Source organism: Nycticebus coucang, chromosome 17, assembly GCF_027406575.1.
Source record: "Nycticebus coucang isolate mNycCou1 chromosome 17, mNycCou1.pri, whole genome shotgun sequence".
Taxonomy (NCBI): Eukaryota; Metazoa; Chordata; class Mammalia; order Primates; family Lorisidae; genus Nycticebus; species Nycticebus coucang.
The window spans coordinates 21305785-21326625 of NC_069796.1; the positions used below are offsets into that span (position 1 = coordinate 21305785).

The following is a 20841-nucleotide window of genomic DNA, read 5'->3' on the forward strand; positions in this document are numbered from 1 at the left end:
CAGAAAAATATGACTCTAAAATTGAAATTACCAATATAGAAATGATTAACATGACTTTTATTTTTTAAATTTGAAGTGTTGTAAACAACTCTGTGAAAGAGTTTTTTTTTTTTTTGATTCAGACTCTCACAGTGTTGCCCTGGGTAGAGTGCCATGGCCTCACAGCGCACAGCAACCTCCAACTCCTGGGCTTAAGTGATTCTCTTGCCTCAGCCTCCCATGTAGCTGGGACTACAGGCTCCCGCTACAAGGCCGGCTATTTATTTTGTTGCCGTTGTCATTGTTTTAGCTGGCCTGGGCCGTTTCAAACCCACCCTTCTCCTCTCAGTGTATGTGCCCGGCGCCCTGCTGACTGAGCTATGGGCGCTGCCCTGTTTTTTTTTTTTTTTTTTGCAACTACTATAAAATCAGCTGTTATAAATAACAGCACGCTCTTAGAAAATCTGCAGAAAGGAAGATATTTAACAAATTCATGGGTTACATTTATTTTTATTTTTGTCAACCCAAAGTAAAGAACCTTAATTATAACTTGTAAGAAATTAAAGTGCTAATTGAGCTTTAAGCTTATTGATTTGAAATTATGTATTTTGAAATGCAAACATTTTAATTTACTGTGAATGTGAAATACAACAGACAAGGAATATTTACATATAAGCTTTTGTTTAAACAAACAGTGTGGGTCAGAAAACTACAAATACAGCTCAATTCTTGTTTTATCTCTTTTCTCCTGTTGTAAATATTTACCAGGTAGAGTTGTTAATATAAGAGTTAATTCCTCAAAAAGTTTTGTATTTTATGTAAGATACCACTTATATAAGTTATACAAGTTGAGGACTTTTTTGTCAAGTTAACATTCAAACTGTATTCTAAATTATGAAGAAATGATCAGAGAAGGCTGTTTTACAATAATATAAAATCATCATGATTGTCATTCATCTTCTACAAAGGCATGACCAAGGTCAAAGTGGGTAAAGAAGATTCATCATCCACTGAGTTTGTAGAAAAACGGAGAGCAGCTCTTGAAAGGTAATTCTAGACAACTATACTTACTACTCTGATGTGGGTACTTCAGTAATATAAATCTAATTCCACTATATTAGGCACGACTATGTTTTTGTTTTTGTTTTTTATTAAATCATAGCTGTGTACATTGTTATATTCATAGGGCATCATTCACTTGCTTCACAGACCGTTTACCAAGTTTCACATATACCCTTGTAAGATGCACCGCTGGTGTAATCCCACCAATCCCCTACGACTATGTTTTAATAATTACATTTTTTTTTTCAAAGTGCCACTTGATAACCCTTCAGAGTGCTTTAAACTTTTATTAAGAAAATTGCTTCTTTTTTTTTGCAGTTTTTGGCCAGGGCCAGGTTTGAACCCACCACCTCCAGTATATGGGGCTGGCGCCCTACTCCTTGAGCCACAGGTGCCACCCGAAAATTGCTTCTTTCAACAGCACAATACTGTATACTTGTTGGGTTTTTATTCTCATTAATTGTCTAAAAAGATAATGCCTCTTTGTATTGTGTACTACAATAATAAGACTACAAAGGCATGAGTTAATTGGGGATAGAATTATATCAGAGATGTAGTCATCAAGAGCACTAAGAAACCATAGGCTTATAAAAGGAAACTAGAAGTTGTGAATGGGAGGAAAGAGTTGATAAAACTATTTGTATAGGCCAGGTGCAGTGGCTCACACCTGTAATCCTAGCACTAGGCAAATGAATTGCTTGAGGTCAGGAGTTTGAGACTAGCCTGAGCAAGAGTAAGACCCCCCCATCTCAACTAAATAACAGAAAAACTAGCCAGTGTGGTGGCGCACGCCGGTAGTCCCAGCTGCTTGGGAGGCTGAGGCAAGAAGATCTCTTGAGCCCAAAGAGTTTGAGGTTGCTGTGAGATATGGCACCATGGCACTATACCCAGGGCGATAGTAATACTCTGTCTCAAAAAAATTATTTGGATAAAAATAATCCTACTTAGATATTTATTTTTTAGGAAGTTATACCATATTCATGGACTTCGATGGATAATATAGCTAATTATAGTTTACCTAAATTAAATTTCCTTTTGAATTATTACTTGCCATAACACATTACTAAATACAATGAAAACTGCAGTTTGTGCCCCCTCGTTTTTATTTAATTGGTTTTTATTTAAATAGACAAGAATATTAGTCATTGCTTGAATTGACTGTTTATAGTTGGCCCTCTGTATCTGTGAGTTTCACATCTGTGGATTCAACCAACCCTGGATGGAAAATACTCGAAAACAAAATTATATCTGTATTGAACATACACAGGCTTTTTTGCTTATCATAACTCCCTAAATGATATAACAAGTATTTACATAGAATTTACATTGTGCAGGCAGTTCCCAGGCTATAAATGATATAGATTTGTTCTTAAGTTGAATTTGTATGTAAGTTGTAACAGGTACATTTACCTGTTACCTATTGGTATTCCTCTGTTCCTAACTGCAAGTCATTTATCACTAGGGTGTTTATAATTTGGGGGCTGCCTGTAGTGGGCATTATAAGTGGTATAGAGATTATTTAAAGTATATAGGAGGATATAGATGGGTTATATACAAATACTACACCATTTTATGTCAGGGACTTGAGCATCCCTGGATTTTAATAACTGCAGAAAATCCTGGAACCAATCCTCAACAGATACTGAGGGGCAGCTGTACTATAGACTAAGATATATGTGCTCTATCTTCCTTTAGAGCAGTGGTTACAACCTTCCTAATGCCACAATATATTTTCATTGTTAAAAAGGGATCGCGACCCACAGATTGAGAACCACTGCTTTAGAGCATTTGACTCTGTACATTTCCTATAGCTTTGAAGACTTGTCTTCATTATAGCAGACCAAAAGAGGAATGGATAGTCCCAGAATCTTAAGATTTATTTTTCCTTGCTAATGCTGAAAATGTGTAAGAACAAATTTGAAACTTCCTTAAAACCCAACATTTAGAACACAACTTGGTAATTTCTTAGGCTCAAAATATTTTGTAGTTTCATAGGTTTTTTATTTGTTTGTTCTTTATTTTCTCTTTTGCCTTAAGATCAGTGGTTGGAGTGGGGCAGACAAGTTTTGGGATGGTATAACTTTCTCCAGGTACAAAATATTTTTTAAAACTTTTTTAAGGCAACTTGTTTCTTTTTTTTTAGTAGTAAATTGTTTAAATTTTAAGAAAATCTTACAATAGGCCTGGTGCAGTGGCTAACACTTGTAATCCTAGCATTCTGGGAGGCTAAGGTGGTTCAGGAGTTCTCTACTAAAAATAGAAAAACTGAGGCAAGACGATCTGTTGAGCCCAACTTTGAGGTTGCTGGGAGCTATGCTGCCACAGCCCTCTACTCAGGGCAACAGAGTAAAACTCTGTCTCTTAAAAAAGAAAAAATCTCAGTAAAATCAAATTTGAACAATATGCAGTAAGAAAAGCTAAAGAATATGCAGTTTAAAAATCTTATTTTAGTCGTGGTGCCTGTAGCCCAGTTGGTAGGGCACTGGCTACATACACCAAGGCTGGTGGGTTTGAACCCAGGCTGGGCCAGCTAAAACGACGACAACTACAACAACAACAAAAATAGCCAGGCGTTGTGACAGGCGCCTGTAGTCCTAGCTACTTGAAGAGTTTGAGGTTACCGTGAGCTGTGATGCTACAGCACTCTACTCAGGGCAACAGAGTAAGACTCTGTCTCTTAAAAAAGAAAAAGTCTCACTAAAATCAAATTTGAACAATATGCAGTAAGAAAAGCTAAAGAATATGCAGTAAAGGGAGGCGCCTGTGGCTCAAAGGAATAGGGTGCCGGCCCCATATGCTGGAGGTGGCGGGTTCAAGCCCAGCCACGGCCAAACACTGCCAAAGAAAAATAAAAAATAAATTAAATAAAATAATAAAATTCTAAAAAAAAAAATAGGCAGTGAAAATCTTATTTTAGTCGTGGCACCTGTAGCCCAGTGGGTAAGGCACTGGCTACATACACCAAGGCTGGTGGGTTTGAACCCAGGCTGGGCCAGCTAAAACAACGACAACTGCAACAACAAAAAAACAGCCAGGCGTTGTGGCAAACGCCTGTAGTCCTAGCTACTTGAAGAGTTTGAGATTACCGTGAGCTGTGATGTCACTGCACTCTACCGAGGGTGCCATAGTGAAACTCTGTCTCAACAAAAAAAAAAATCTTACTTGAAAGAATACTTAAAATATGGGATTATGTGTGAGAATCAGCAAAGGATTGAAATTGCATGAAGAGAAGTTTAGGTTAGGCGTTTGAATTGATTCTGTTGTAAGAGTGATCACAGACTGAATATCTTTAAGAATAAAGGTAGATCATGCTCTGCCTTGATTTAAGTCCTTCCTGAAAGTGTAACCATGACCCTTTGAGAGACCTTTCAAGTCTTATTTTTCTATGAGTAAGTTTGAAATATTTCAGATGGCATGCCTGATAAGAAACTTAATGAAGATTTATTGTACCAAGGACATATAATTTGATTCTACATTCACCTTTCTTCCAACTTGACTGAATTGCATAGCACTTACCATACCTTCATGAAGCAGGAAATGTGGAGAGGAACTTTAAAAGAAAACTGAAGTTTCTTTACTGGCAAATATTAGTGGGAAAAAAACAACAGTACGGTCATGAGGAAAAGTTCGTTTTCAGTTAGAAAAAATGATTATAGAAAAGTATGGCATAAAGGAATTAGAATGATTTCTTTAGTTTTGTTTTTTTTTTATTTCTTTAGTTTTAATCTAATTCAAATTCTCCTTTCCCAGCCAATTTTAATCATTTCTTGTGCAGATTTATAAAAATTTGTGCAAAATTTTATTTAAAAATAATTTTTTTGATTGATGGGGTCTTGCTCTGTTGCGTGTGCTAGAACGTAGCAGCACAGTCATAGCTTACTGCAACCTCTGATTCCGGAGCTTAAGTGACCTCCTTGTCCTCCCAGATAACTGAGGTTACAGGTTCATGCGACTGCACCTCGCTAATTGTTAATGTTTTATTTATTTATTTATTTATTGTAGAGACGAGCTATATTGCCTAGGCTGCATACAAGTTTTTAAAACTGCATTTTTCTTACAAGCCTTTCATATAGCCGATTTTTCCAAAGAGATTTTTCCCTGGCATTTCTTCGATTTAAAGCCTTGGAACAGGCTTATCTGTGGGATACCTGACTTGGATCTGGTGGGTCAGGAAGTACTTTTCTTTGTATTGCTTTAAAACTATGGTATTTATTTACATATTTATTTGTGTTTGCTCAATTTAGAGAATCCAGATGACTATCTTAGCACAAAAGCTAGGAAGATAAAAGGAATAATTAAGTACGCAAGTTCCATAGTCAGTAAAGGTACTACTTCTATTCAGAGTATCCCCAAGAATGCTTTGCTTTTCTTGAGAGATCATATTGAGTTTATTTTATACATAATGATATACTTCTGCAAATATAAAATGAGAAATTTAGAGGAGGATTAATAATATACACGATTTCACTTGCACCCTACACTACACACTAGTGTGGCCTTGAGCAAGTTATGTAGCCGCATTCTTTATGTTTAAAGTATAAGTGTGTCGCGGCTCAGTAGGTAAGGCACCGGCCCCATATACCGAGGGTAGAGGGTCCCGGCCCTGGCTGAACTGCAACCAAAAAAAAAAAAAAAATAGCCGGGCGTTGTGGCTGGTGCCTGTAGTCCCAGCTACTCAGGAGGCTGAGGCAAGAGAATCGTTTAAGCCCAGGAGTTGGAGTTTGCTGTGGGCTGTGTGACGCCACGGCACTCTACCAAGGGCCATAAAGTGAGACTCTGTCTCTACAAAAAAAAATAAATAAAAATAAAGTATAAGTGTGTCAGTTAGGAATGTGTTCATTTCAACCTAAAAACTCAACTAAGAATGCTTACACAGTTCATGTAGTAACTAATCTACATCAGGTAAGAAGCTGTTGAAGATTATCTAATTCATCAGGGAATTCTTTTGCTTTCTTCTATCTGAAATACAACCAATTCTCTCTCAGCCTACTGACTACTGGTCCAAAGGCCTTAATTGACTGCAATAGCCTCCTAATTGGTCTTCCTCTTCCATTCTTGGCACTTACACTCATTTTTAATATAGTAGCTAGAGTAATCCTTTTAAAACATAAATCAGCTCATATCAACACCCCCCTCCACCATTTCACTTCATTTCATAAAAGTCAGAATCCTTATAATGGATTATAAGACTACATGACCAGTACCACCGTTACCCGTTTGATCTCATTTCTTCTTTGATCACTCATTCTGCCCTAGGCCACGCTGATCTTTTTGCTGCTTCTTAAATATACCAGGTATTTTCCTGCCTTAGAGTCTTTTTACCGCTGTTCCCCCTGCCTGGAATGCTTTCTTCCCAGGTATCTTCATAGCTGACTCTCGTTCCTTTTTCAAGTTCAAATGTTCAAATAATCACCTTTCCAGTGAAGCTTATTCTGATCATTGGTTTAATTCCAACCTACTCTATTTAAACCATCAACCACATCTTACACACTGGGTCCCATTTGCCCTATTGTTCTGTCCTTTTTTTCCATACCACTTGCTACCATGTCACATAATTTATATGATTATTATTTATAGTATATTACCTATCCTCTTGTACTAAAATATAAACTCCACCAAGGAAGGGAACTTGGTCTCCTTTACTCATTGATGTTTTTCAAGTACTCAAAACAGTAACTGATATGTATGAAGACCTTAGTAAATATTTGTGGGTTTTTTGTTTGTTTGTTTGTTTTAAGTCAGAGTCTCAAGCTATCGCACTGGGTTGAGTGCCGTGGCATCACAGTTCACAGCAACCTCAAACTCCTGGGCCAAAGTGATTCTCTTGTCTCAGCCTCCCAAGTAGCTGGGACCACAATGCCCAGCTATTATTTTGTTGTTGTTGGCAGTTGTCATTGTTGTTTCAGCAGGCCCAGGCCAGGTGAATGTGGCCAGCACCCTACCCACTGAGCTATGGGTGCACCCTACCCACTGAGCTACAGGCGCACCCCAGTAAATACTTGTGAAGTGAACAAATGAATGTCATCAAGTACCCAGCTTCTTCCTGCCTTTCTGTTTTCTCATTGTGAACACTTGTGTTTGAGTTTCAAGCAAGAGAAATATTTTTTAACTTTGTTGGTCTCGAACATTTCAATAAACTTTTTTTTTTTTTTAGTAGAGGCAGAGTCTCACTTTATCACCCTCAATAGAGTGCCGTGTGTCACACAGCTCCCAGCAACCTCCAGCTCCTGGGCTTAGGCAATTCTCTTGCCTCAATCTCCTGAGTAGCTAGGACTACAGGTGCCCGCCACAAAACCTGGCTATTTTTTTGTGGCAGTTTGGCCGGGGCTGGGTTCGAACCCTCCACTCTCGGTACATGGGGCCAGCGCCCTACCCACTGAGCCACAGGCTCCTCCCTAATAAACTGTTTTGTTTTGTTTTGAGTTTGGTAAATAGAAATTTGAAAGCGCTAAATCAGGGGTCCTCAAACTGCAGCACGTGGGCCACATAAGACAGTGTGATTGTATTTGTTCCCGTTTTGTTTTTTTATGTCAAAATAAGATATGTGCAGTGTGCATAGGAATTTGTTGTTTTTTTTAAACTATAGTCCGGCCTTCCAACGGTCTGAGAGATAGTGAACTAGCCCCCTGTTTAAAAAGTTTGAGGACGCCTGCCCTAAATGATTGTTCTAAATTTATGGGTAACCTTTACTCAGAGCAAATCTGAGGAAGTTCAGCTACTGACCACCTCTTAGGTGTGGTACTTTCATCATTTCAAAAAAATGTGTCTTCCATTTCTATCTTACTTTAGTTTTACTTTTCTTTTCTTTTTTTTTTTTTTTTTTTTTTTTTTTAGAGCGAGTCTCACTTTGTCGCCCCCAGTAGAGTGCCGTGGCGTCATAGGTCACAACAACCTCAAACTCTTGGTCTCAAGCAGTTCTCTTGCCTCAGCCTCCCAAGTAGCTGGGACTACAGATGCCTGCCACAACACCCAGCTATTTTTTTAGAGGTGGGGACTCGCTGTAGTTCAAGCTAATCTCCATCTCCTGAACTCAGGCGATCCGCCCACCTAGGCCTCCAGAGTGCTGGGATTACAGGTGTGGGCCACTGCACCCATCTGTTTTCTATTTTCCACCTCAGTTTTTCTGTTTCTTCCCAGACCTCTTTTTATGTCTTATTCCTGCACTCTTTTTACCTTTTTGTTCTGTATCCATTCTTTATATATCTACTTCTATGTTCTTAATTCTGAATTGATGTATATTTATAAATATTCGTGTTTTAAAATCTATTTTATATTTCTGTTCTTAATTTTAGCATTTTTTAACATATATATGTATATGTACATTTTTTAAAACTAATTGCTGTTGGCAGGTGCCTGGCTCACACCTGTAATTCTAGCACTTTGGGAGGCCAGGATAGGCTTGCTTTAGACCAGGAGTTTGAGACCAGTCTGGGCAATATAGCAAGATCCCATCTCTACCCAAAAATAAGAACATTAGCCAGGTGTGATGGTATGCACCGGTTCTTCAGCTACTTGGGAAGATGAAGTGGGAGGATAACTTAACCCAGGAGTTTGAGGTTCACAGTGAGCCCTGATCACACTGCTGCATTCTATCCTGGGCAGCAGAGCAAGACCCCGTCTCTTGAAAAATGAATTGCTCTTTATTTCCATATAACCTTTAAGAAGGAAAGTTTCACTGTCTTTCTAGAACATCATTTCTCAAAATTGATTCCTCAGAATGCCAATATGTGATAAGATGAAAAAAGGGATCTATAATCAATTGAGTTTTGTTAACACAGGATTTAACAAAATTAAATTAGGTTTATTTCCTGTAGGTTATCTCACAGCACTTAGTATAAGACTGTTCAGTTTGAATCTTGCCAGGCTAGATTCAAACATTCAGTTTGAATCTTGTCAGGCTACATTGACCTTTGACAGGACTGCTCTCCAGTCTGGGCAATGGAGTGTCTCAAAAAAGAAAACAAAAAACAAACTAACTTAGGATATCTAAGACTTGAGACTTTTCTTGAGTATGGAAGTATTCTCTTTCATGGAATATTACATGAGACTGATACTCTCCAGGGCTCATTTTGAAAAGCTGTTTTAGAATATAAATGATATTAGGTATTTCCATTTCCATTTGAAATATTGGGATATTTCATAAATGTTGGGTACTAGATGTTCTTCCTGCTTGTTTACTATACAAATATCCAAGTACCCAGCTATTGTATGCCCTGAGATGAACAATTTATGCCAACTGCCTTCAAGTATTATAGTATTCAGTCCAGAAACTAACTTACATAACGGTGTTGGGAGAATTTCAGTGTTGAAATTATAAGTTAGATTCCAGTAGGAAATGCCACCATTTCTCGTCTTAAAGAATTAGGGTTACTGCATCTCATTTTTGGTTTCATAGTAGAGGCAGCAAATTTATTTATTTATTTATTTATTTATTTTTTTTTTTGAGGCAAAGTCTTACTATGTCGCCCTTGGTAGAGTGCTGTGGCGTCACAGCTCACAGCAACCTCAAACTCTTGGGCCTAAGCAATTCTCTTGCCTTAGCCTCCCCAGCAGCTGGGACTACAGGCACCCGCCACAACACCCGGCTATTTTTTGGTTGTAGATGTCACTGTTGTTTGATAGGCCTAGGCTGGATTTGAACCTGCCAGCTCCAGTGTATGTGGCTGGCACCCTTAGCCACTGAGCTACAGGCGCTGAGCTAAGCAAATATTTATTTATTTTTTTTTAATTTATTCTTTTTTTTTTTTTTTTTTTGAGACAGAGTCTCAAGCTGTTGCCCTGGGTAGAGTGCCTTGGTGTCATATCTCACAGCAACCTCCAACTCTTGGGCTACAGCTAACCTCTTGCCTCAGTTTTTCTATTTATAGTAGAGACAGGGTCTCGCTTTTGCTCAGGCTGGTCTCACTCCTGAGCTCAAGCAATTCACCCACCTCAGCCTCCCAAAGCGCTAGGATTACAGACATGAGCTACCACGCCCAGCCAAATACTTTTTATTTTAGAAAAGGGCTTATATGGACTGTTGGCTTAAAATGAAGTTTAGTATGGTATATATTTTATTTAAGAAGTTAGTGTTTAACACTTATAAAATAGTCATTTTGACCATTATATAAAATTCAACTGTAAAGAAGTTTATCAGTTTTTCAGACACTTCATTAAATTTAAGCATACCTTATCTTGTAAAAAGATAGAAGAAATTACTATATTTATTCTAAAGAAATCGAATGAATGTGTATTAATTTTGAGGTAAAATACTATAATTGAGATATTTCAAATAGTCATTAGTGTGGGGAAAGTTAATTCTTTAAAAAATGGGATGAGATGAATAATCAAGGATCATCAGATTGTTGATTTTATTTCCTTTTATAGAATTATGGTAGGTGATTTATTATGATGACAGGCAAATGTGAACATTTCTGATGAATGAAAGTAATTAAAGTTGAACAAATAGTGATTTTATAATGGTGTTTCCCTTTTGCATTTTTATTTTATGTGATAGATATTGTGATAAGACGTTTACCAAAAGTAGAAAAACCCTAAAAATAAAAATATTCTAAAGCTAAGCTATTATAAGAAATAGCTTTGAAGAAGTGTGGGGAAAAAAGAAAAGACTTTTTTGGGGCCGCACCTGTGGCTCAGTCGGTAAGGCGCCGGCCCCATATACCGAGGGTGGTGGGTTCAAAACCGGCCCCGGCCAAACTGCAACAAAAAAATAGCCGGGTGTTGCGGCGGGCGCCTGTAGTCCCAGCTACTCGGAGGCTCAGGCAAGAGAATCGCTTAAGCCCAGGAGTTGGAGGTTGCTGTGAGCTGTATGATGCCATGGCACTGTACCAAGGGCCATAAAGTGAAACTCTGTCTCTACAAAAAAAAAAAAAAAGAAAAGACTTTTTTTTTTTTTTTTTGACACAGAGTCTCAACTATGTAGCCCTCAGTAAAGTGCTGTGACGTCACAACTCACAGCAACCTCAAACTCTTGGGCTCAAGTGATTCTCTTGCCTCAGCCTCCCAAGTGGCACATGCCACAATGCCCGGCTATTTTTTGGTTGTAGTTGTCAATTGTTGTTATGCAGGCCCGGACTGGGTTCAAACCCACCAGCTCCACTGTATGTGGCTGGCACCCTAGCTGCTGAACTATAGATGCCGAGCCAAGAAAAGAAATATTGAAGAGAATTTAGTCCTTATCAAATAAGGACTAAAGCTGATTGTCATCATTAAAATCTGTGACAAGCAAAAACATTTATAGGCTCCTCCTCATTTGTGTGCTAGTAGCAATTCATAACTTTTTTGAGTAGAATACACAAAGATATGTGTCTTAGAACTCTAAAATTACAACTGGGAACATACTGACACTACTCAGATTAAATGATTCAGCAGGCTCATGTACCATTTTACAACTTCAATATTTTGCAGTGAGAAGTTTGGTAAGTTATTAATCCTCTCTGTTCCCATTCCCACCCCCAAGCCATTTCTCTTTTTATATAATTATGAAAGGGGATAGCATATCAATTTTCAAAAATGAATCAAAAGCTTTTTAATTATTAAGTTGCTATAAGATTCTAAATAATTGCAGTAAGGGCAGACTGATAGGTAGACTGTGAATACCTTTTAAACCAGTTTTTTTGTTTTTTTATTATTTCATTGAAATAAGATTTAAAATAAAATGCTACTGATAAAGGAGTAATTTTACTCTTAAATATAGGTATCTTCAAAGAACAGTAAAACATCCAACTTTACTGCAGGATCCTGATTTAAGGCAGTTCTTGGAAAGTTCAGAGGTATTATTTCTACTTTGAATTTTTGTATATAAATTTTCTCATTATTTGTCATTGTAATAATTTATATGACTAGATACATAGTAAAAATTGGATTAATAGATGGCATAAAGCAATTTTTTTGGCTTAGTACTTTAATTACCTAACTAAAATACTAGCAAAATATCTTCTTTGCATTTTGGACGATCATTCCCCTTCTTAAAATTTTAAGATTTAAGAGACGATTTGTATAATGGGTTAGCTCTGAATGCCCTAAATTGTTGGTTAGGCATCCTGTTGAAATATGTTTATTCGGACCTCATTTTACAGAACGTTGAATGTGTGTGTATACATTCCGTTTAGTATCTTTATTAAGGTTTTGAAATACAAATTTGTGGCTTAAAAGAGCATAAATTGCAACCATGCTGCTCTTTATATTTGAGATGTTTGGTTCATCATGAGCTCTTTAAGTACAGTTTAGAGTTCTAGTTTGAGATTTTTTTTTTTTTTAATTTACTTGAGTCCCAGTATTTTTATTTATTTATTTATTCATTTATTTTTTGTTGCAGCCATCATTGTTGTTTGGCGGACCCGGGCTGGAGTCGAACCCACCAGCTCACGTGTATGTGGCTGGCGCCTTAGCTGCTTGAGCCACAGGCGCCAAGCCTGAGTCCCAGAATTTTTAAAAAGTCAAAACCACACAGTTCTGAGCATAAGATTTTTCTCAAGACTTTCTTCTTTCCTTATAAACAGTTTATTTCTGTTGGGAAACAGGTGGCCAGTGTTAGGGTGCTTGGCAATTTCTTAATATATTTTGACAGACAGGGTGTTTGTTCCATCTAAATGTAAACGTGCAGAAGAAAACCAAATGGAAAGTCTATTTTTTAAGTTTTCCTTTGAGAATGTACAAGTAGTATATTTGAGAAATTAGATCTCACTATTGAAATGTATGAGAGTGAAGAAACCACAACCTCCTTTCTTTCTTTTTTTTTTGTTTGTTTTTTATTTTGGGGGGGTTTGTGCTTTTGTGCCCAGTTAAACCTCCAAGCTTTTAACTGGTTTGTTTGCCCTTATTTGTCATTCAATTCCAGCTGCCTAGAGCAGTTAATACACAGGCTCTGAGTGGAGCAGGAATATTGAGGATGGTGAACAAGGCTGCCGACGCTGTCAACAAAATGACAATCAAGATGAATGAATCGGATGCAGTAAGAGCTGATTTTTCGACCTGAATAATGAGATGAATTAATGAGCCCAACAATTGCATTTTAAAGCTGTACAAGTAGAAAATAGGATATTAATTTGCTTATTGAGTTTAGTTCTCAGCCACATCAGTTGACCACCATGTATACATGGTTAATTTGTTGCTTTAAAACAAGGAATGTGGCTTGCTATTGGTAACCTAATTTAAAGTGGTTTGTTCTTCCTAAATTAGCTCCATTTTTCATTTTTTTCTTAGTGGTTTGAAGAAAAGCAGCAGCAGTTTGAGAATCTGGATCAGCAACTTAGGAAACTTCATGCCAATGTTGAAGCCTTGGTCTGTCATAGAAAAGGTTTGTTTGCCTAGTTTTTTGTTTGTCTAGAACCATAAGGTTAATTAAAATATTTTCTATAAATTTTATTAAAATAAATATTCTGACGTTATTGTAGAATAAAGAAAACAGTGGTTTAAAAGAATGTTTTCCATTTTGACTTCATTATTTAAAGTTTTTTGTTCTGTTTTGATCTAAAATGTAGTTAGAAATAGAAAAATCCTGAGCATATGTAGAATTTTAGATTAAAACTGTTGATCACTTGATTCTTTGTTAAGTGTACTTACAAATTAATGGGTGAAAATGTTTTATCAGTAACTTTGATTATGATAAAAAACTGGAGATTCGAAAGTCAGTACTTGAAAATTTTCTTGCAAGTGTTTTGTGCCTCTGTCTCTTGGGAAATTCTTTGAAATATTTTCTTCACTTTTGAGCCACACTATTTAAAAATCTAGAATATTTTTAATAAAAATTGGTAGAAAATTTGAGTTGTAAACTTCTAACCCACAACGAGATTTCCTGGTTTGATTTATTTTTAAAGTGTCCAAGGCTTTTAATGTCAATTTTCCAAAATATTTAATAATTGATTAATATGTGACATTGTCAGCAATATATTTCACTAATATAATTACAGAAACTTATTAATACATTTATTATTGAGAGTAGTTATAATAGTTTTTGCCATTTGAGTTACATATCTCTTAGGCAATTGGCTTTATGGTTCTTTTGTAAGATGCTACATAATATAGAGCAACAAAACAATTTCTAGGTAATTCAATTGTTACTCACTGACATAATCAGCTTATAAACATCTATTTTTCCTTATTTAAAATATCTGATGGGGTTATGTTCAAAAATATTTTTAGAGGGCGGTGCCTGTGGCTCATGGAGTAAGATGCTGGCCCCATATGCCGGAGGTGGTGGGTTCAAACCCAGCCCCAGCCAAAAACTGCAAAAAAAAAGAAATTTTAATATTTTACTGACTGCTGTTATACAATGAAGAAAAAAGCAGTAAAATTTATATGAATTGTTTGTAAAGATTTGCTTTTCTCCTGTTAGCTAAAGAATATGTTCATTAAAAATCATAGATACTATTTTTAATGACACATGTTTAAAGACCAAAAATGTAGTATAAATCAATTTTGCATAGTCACACTGTCTCTCATATTAAAAATATATTTCTTGTCTTTTTTAGGTAAAGACAGAGAAAGAATAAGCACTTTAAAAAAAAAAGAATAAGCACTTTAGGTAAAGACAGAGAAAAGAAAGGCAGATTATTGTATTATATTATTTAAATATTGTTCATCCCCTGAGAAGATGGGTAGTACTTAATTTTCAGTAGATTTCTGAACACTTGGCTTTGATGCCCAAGTCATTTTAATGACTAATTGTTTTATGTTAATTAATTTAAAACATTGTTTGAGCATTTGTGAGTAGGACAAATTTAGAGAAAAGTAGATTAATATTTTAAAATTTTACTAGTGAACACTAAAAGTGAATACTTTTTTATTTCAGAACTTTCAGCCAACACAGCTGCCTTTGCTAAAAGTGCTGCCATGTTAGGTAATTCTGAGGATCATACTGCTTTATCTAGAGCCTTGTCTCAACTTGCAGAAGTTGAGGAGAAGATAGACCAGTTACATCAAGAACAAGCTTTTGCTGACTTTTATATGTTTTCAGAACTACTTAGTGACTACATTCGTCTTATTGGTGCAGTGAAAGTAAGCCCTGTTTCGCATTTTTCTTGCATTCTTCTCACTTCAGTGGTTTGCTTTAAAAAGGATTTGGTATCCTTTAGGCATGTATTTAAGTGTATAAATTCCTTACTATACTAGTGTATATAAAATGGCTTCAAAATGAGTATTTATATCTAAATACTTTCTTCCCTTTTGACTTAGACAGTATATTATACAGAATTAATGTTTTTAAGAGGTCTAAGGAATGCTGAATAATATAGAAAACGTTACACATTTCCTTATATATTTACATATACCAGTTTAGAATTAATTGATAGCATTTATTTGCTCATTCTAGCACTAACTGAAACTATACACTGGACTGTGTTATTAGTAAAGCTGAGTATGTAATAAGAAAACCAGAAATGATTGCTGCATTGAATATCTTTAATGGAGGCTTTAGCATGAATTTGGACTTTCTGTGTGTATATCCAGATGTGTAGTCCCTATATTTTATAGATGAGATGTGACTAGGTTAGGTCATAAATTGTGCCATCTAATGGTAATATTTAAATATAAGTAGTCTAATTTCTAAATAGTTGGGAAAGTAATCCAGTTAACCATTCTATAGCTTTCTCTAATATTCAGACAAACTGAACTGAGTATTATCCAATCTATCATATATTTCAGAAGATACTTATACTTTAAGGTATTATGGTGTCTTTGAATTATCATTATAAATATTAGTTATCATTGGTTGAGGATTAACAGCTGTTAACATTTTATCCTGAATTTGAGCATCTGGAAAGTTAATGAGACCTTGTTTCTTGCTCTCTTATGCAAAATTTTTTCATCTAAAGTCTGTGACCCAGGGCTGGGCATGTTGGCCCATGCCTATAATCCTAGCATTCTGGGAGATCAAGGCGGGTGGATTCAAGCTTACTGGTTCAAGACCAACCTGAGCAAGAGTGAGACCCCCGTCTCTAAAAATAGCCAGGTATTGTGGCGGGTGCCTGTAGGCCCAGCCACTCGGGAGGCTGAGGCAAGAGACTCACTGGAATCTAAGAGTTGGAGGTTGCTCTGAGCTATGACGCTGCAGCACTCTATGAAGGGTGACAAAGTGAGACTCTGTCTCAAAAAGTCTCTGACCCAGTTAGTTTTCATCTATCCTCAGAACATTGATATAGTGTGTTTATTCCTGGTTCTCTACTCAAGCCACTGGTAGCAGTTATTAGTAGAGGGTTCTGTAGTACTTCAGAATGGGGTTTTCTTACTTTCAGTAAAATGACCAATATTAGTAGTATTTACTCTTTTAAATGTTACTCATTAGGCTCTCAGTGATCAGTTTTTCTTTTCGGCTATTTAGAGATGTTAATATAGGTAGCATTTATTAGAATATATTTCATTGTGTGTAGGTAACTTGTGGTGTACAGAAATCTAGTTTACAGATGATGATTCCTATTTCTGTCTCACCTGCTCTCACCTCATTCCAGAACTTCCACTAGCTATTGTAAAAAGTATGACATTTAAAAAAAACCTGGGGGCCAACAAAGGGAAGTTGGGCAGTATCTATAAGGAGGTATACCTGCAGAGAAAACCTAACCTAGAAAAAGACCCCCGACAGGGATGGCCTGCCCATGTAAAGGATATTGATCTCTCAAAAACAGCTTTCCTCATACTGCTTAAGTTCTTTTTTGCTATATTTTTATGTTGCATGAAATCATGGTTATATTCATGTTTTCCAAAGTATTTTCTATAGAGCACTGATATCAAAAGTGCTCAAAGTGCCACCATGTTAGATAATTCTGAGGATCATACTGCTATATCTAGAGTCAACTGAGTTTGGAGAACAATGTTTATAGTATTCCTATTTTGGAGATTCAGGATGTATTTTTAAAGCTCAAAACTGGGCTCGGCACCTGTGGCTCAAGCGGCTAAGGCGCCAGCCACATACACCTGAGCTGGCAGGTTCGAATCCAGCCTGGGTCCACCAAACAACAATGATGGCTACAAACAACAAAGAGCCGGGCGTTGTGGCGGGCGCCTGTAGTCCCAGTTACTTGGGAGGCGGAGGCAGGAGAATTGCTTTAGCCCAGGAGTTGGAGGTTGCTGTGAGCTGTGATGTCACGGTACTCTACCCAGGGTGACAGCTTGAGGCTCTGTCTCAGAAAAAAATAAAAATAAATAAAATAAAAAAAGCTCAAAACTGTCCAGGATTCAAAAAGAAAGTAAGTCTTCCAAATTCATATGAGCAGGAATTTCTTTTCTACTGAATATCTGTTCACATATACAGAACACATGGGAAATACTAGATTAAAAGTCCATTAACTTAGAGGAGAACTAAGATCTATAGTCAAGTTATACCCCAAGGTAAATTAAGCTCTTTCAGATTGGTTTTTTAATGAAACCTAACCCAGGCCAGTTGCACAAAGTAGTTAAGATATTATATAAGAGGGTAATTTACAGTTTTGGTTTTCATCTTTGTTTTAAACTAGTTCAAGCCAACACAGTCACTCCTACCTGTATTCTGAGCTATTCTCAAGGCTGAGGTGGGAGGATTGCTTGAGGCTAGGAGTTAGAGAACAGCCTTGGAGATACAGGGACATCCTGATAAATAAATAAATAGATAGATAAAGTAATTGACTCATATATGAAAAAATAATACACACACATGACAATTTTTTTAGCCCCAAAAGACAAATTTCTCTTCTTTGGAGCTGACTAAAACCTCTATAGTCTTGGGCAGTGCCTGTGGCTCAACGGAGTAGGGCGGCCGGCCCCATATGCCGGATGTGGCGGGTTCAAACCCAGCCCCAGCCAAAAAGTGAAATAAATAAAATAAAACCTCTAGTCTCTGACTTCAGTCATAAACTATTAGGTTCTTAGGTAATTCACACTAATTCTTTATTTCTGCTTCCCTCTGCCTCCTCCCTCCTTTCCTCCCGTCTTCTCTTTATCCTTTATGTTATGAAAAAGGAACATACTATGTATATGTGGGGTTTTTTTTTTTTTGACAGGGTCTTTCTCTGTTGCTTAGGCTGGAGCACAGTGGCACATTCATAGCTCATTGTAACTTTGAACTCCTGGACTCAAACAGTCCTCCTTCAGTCTCCCAAATAGCTGGGACTACAGGTAGATGGCACCATGCCTAGCTAATTTTTTCTTATTATTTTTAGAGACAGGGTCTTGCTGTGTTTCTTGGGCTGACCTTGAACTCCTAGCCTCAAGCTAACCTCCTTCCTCATCCTACCAAAGTACTGGGATTACAGGCATGAGCCACCATGCCTAGACCATACACACCGTTTGTCTGCTTTTTTCATCTCCATTTGAGAGAGGTCTCCGTATCGATATAGGTAGATAGGTTGCATTCTTTTTAATGGTAGCGTAGCATTCCATCGTATGACATATAGATGTACCTTGAGTTATTTAACCAGTCCATTCTTAAAGAATGTCAGATAATTTGATAATTCTTTGAGTATAAAATTCCTAGAGGCATAATTGCTGACCAAAGGGTACATTCATTTTATTTTATTTATTTTTTTTGTAGAGACAGAGTTTCACTTTATTGCCCTCAGTAGAGTGCTGTAGCGTCACACAGCTCACAGCAACCTCCAACTCCTGGGCTTAGACGATTCTCCTGCCTCAGCCCTAGTAGCTGGGACTACAGGCGCCTGCCACAACGCCTGGCTATTTCTTTGTTGCAGTTTTGCCGGGGCTGGGTTTGAACCCGCCACCCTTGGTATATGGGGCCGGCGCCCTGCTCACTGAGCCACAGGCGCCGCCTGGTACATTCATTTTAAATTTCTAATAACTATTGTCAAATACTGTTCAAAGGTATTATACTTTATACTGTCACCAACATATTTTCCTTTTTTCTTCCACCTAATGATGAATTTTTTTAATAAGTTGTAATTTCTTTAGTCAGTATGAATTTTGGCATCCTTACAAATGATTAGCCATTTACATTTCTTTTTCTGTGAAAAACTGTTCATTTCTTTGCCCAGTAGTCTTTATCTTATCTGTCTTTAACAGCAACTTAATATTAACTGGCCTTTTGCTATATTCATTTTGAGAGTGATTTTCTGGTGAATATTTTGAAACTAAGAATACTTGCGGAATTAGAGTGTAGAAACTATGGGGAACTGAGAACTTCAGGACTTGGGGCCCTAAAAAAACAAATTTTACCCATTTCTGGACTGGGCACGGTCACTCACACCTATAATCCTAGCACTCTGGGAGGCCGAGGCAGTTGGATTGCTTGAGCTCAGGAGTTCGAGACCAGCTTGAGCAAAAAGCCAGACCCTGTCTCTACTAAAAATAGAAAAACTGAGGCAAGAGGATCACTTGAGCCCAAGAGTTAGAGGTTGTTGTGGCCTATGACGCCAAGAAACTCTACCCAGAGTGACAGTTTGAGACTCTGTCTAAAAAAAAAAAAAAAAATTTTACCCATTTCAAAATATTACCTAAGCCTGGCCTTGACGTGAAGAAATTCCTGTCTTTTTTTTTTTTTTTTTTTTTGCAATTTTTGGCCAGGGCTGGGTTTGAACCTGCCACCTCTGACATACGGAGCCAGCGCCCTACTCCTTTGAGCCACAGGCGCCACCCTCCTCTGTTTTTTTGTACAGTGCATAGCCTCTGACATTTAGGACTACAAATTTTGGCTAGCATCTTTATAAGCATTAACCTATATTGGGCTTCTGTGAACCACTATAGTAGAGTCAGGGATTGAGGGCAATATTTTTAGCATTGGAACTCTTCATAAAAAATTCTTATGGGGGGAGGTCCCAATTTAAGAATACATAAAAATTTGTTTTTAAAAAACTAATAGATAGGTTCCCTAAGGCATGTAGAAGCTTTATTATTTGGCTATAAATACTCAGCACCCCAGGGAGCTGGATAGCATACTTTCAGATTCACTAAATTAGAATATTATAATCATTAAAATTGCAGTGTCAAGTTTCCTGGTGAGCTAAGAAAACAGATCCAGGCTCGGTGCCCATAGCACAGTGGTTACAGCGCCAGCTACATACACCAAGGGTGGCAGGTTTAAACCCAGCCCAGGCCAGCTAAACAACTGCAACAAAAAAAAAGAAAACTGATCCACATCTGCAGCCTTGTATAATCTAGACTAGCGTGCATACAAATGTGTACCACAGGTTTCCAGGGAATAGAGGTCCTAAGTGGATGACGAGTGTCAGTCTATCCTTATCCCTCGCACAGAAACTGTTGGTTCTACTGGAGTGGATTAGAATCTTGACACAGGGCTCTGCGCCTGTGGCTCAAGCGGCTAAGGTGCCAGCTACATACACCTGAGCTGGCGGGTTTAGCCCGGGCCTGCCAAACAACAATGATGGCTGCAACCAAAAAATAGCCAGGCATTGTGGCGGGCGCCTGTAGTCCCAGCTACTTGGGAGGTGGAGACAAGAGAATTGATCTTGAGCCCAGGAGTTAGAGGTTACTGTGAGCTGTGATGCCAAGGCACTCGCAACCAGGCGACAGTTTGAGAGTCTCCAAAAAAAGAAAAAAAAGAATCTTGACACAGAAAGGGAAACATTAAACTGTGATTTAATTAATTTAAAGTGGGGTTACTATAAGTTTGAGTATGGTTCTAATTTTTTTTTTTTAAGACAGAGTCTCACTATGTCACCCCAAGTAGAGTGCTGTGGCATCACAGCTCACAACAACCTCAAACTCTTGGGCTTCAGCGATTCTCTTGCCTCAGCCTCCCAAGTAGCTGGGACTACAGGTGCCTGCCACAACACCTGGCTATGCTTTGATTGTAGTTGTCGTTGTTTGTCAGGCCCAGGCTGGATTCAAACCGCCAGTTCTGGTGTATGTGGCTGAGCT

General features: G+C 37.5%; 1 protein-coding gene across 2 annotated transcripts in view; it reads left to right on the forward strand.

Annotated features, from left to right (window-relative positions):
- Positions 1-20841, forward strand: part of SNX2 (sorting nexin 2) — a 68754-nt gene that overhangs the window by 41653 nt on the left and 6260 nt on the right. For both annotated transcript variants that reach the window (XM_053566184.1, XM_053566185.1), the window contains 5 exons: positions 948-1026; positions 11738-11813; positions 12881-12994; positions 13246-13339; positions 14834-15039. In XM_053566184.1, coding sequence (XP_053422159.1) covers positions 948-1026; positions 11738-11813; positions 12881-12994; positions 13246-13339; positions 14834-15039 — 569 coding nt within the window. The remainder of the gene's footprint in view (positions 1-947; positions 1027-11737; positions 11814-12880; positions 12995-13245; positions 13340-14833; positions 15040-20841) is intronic.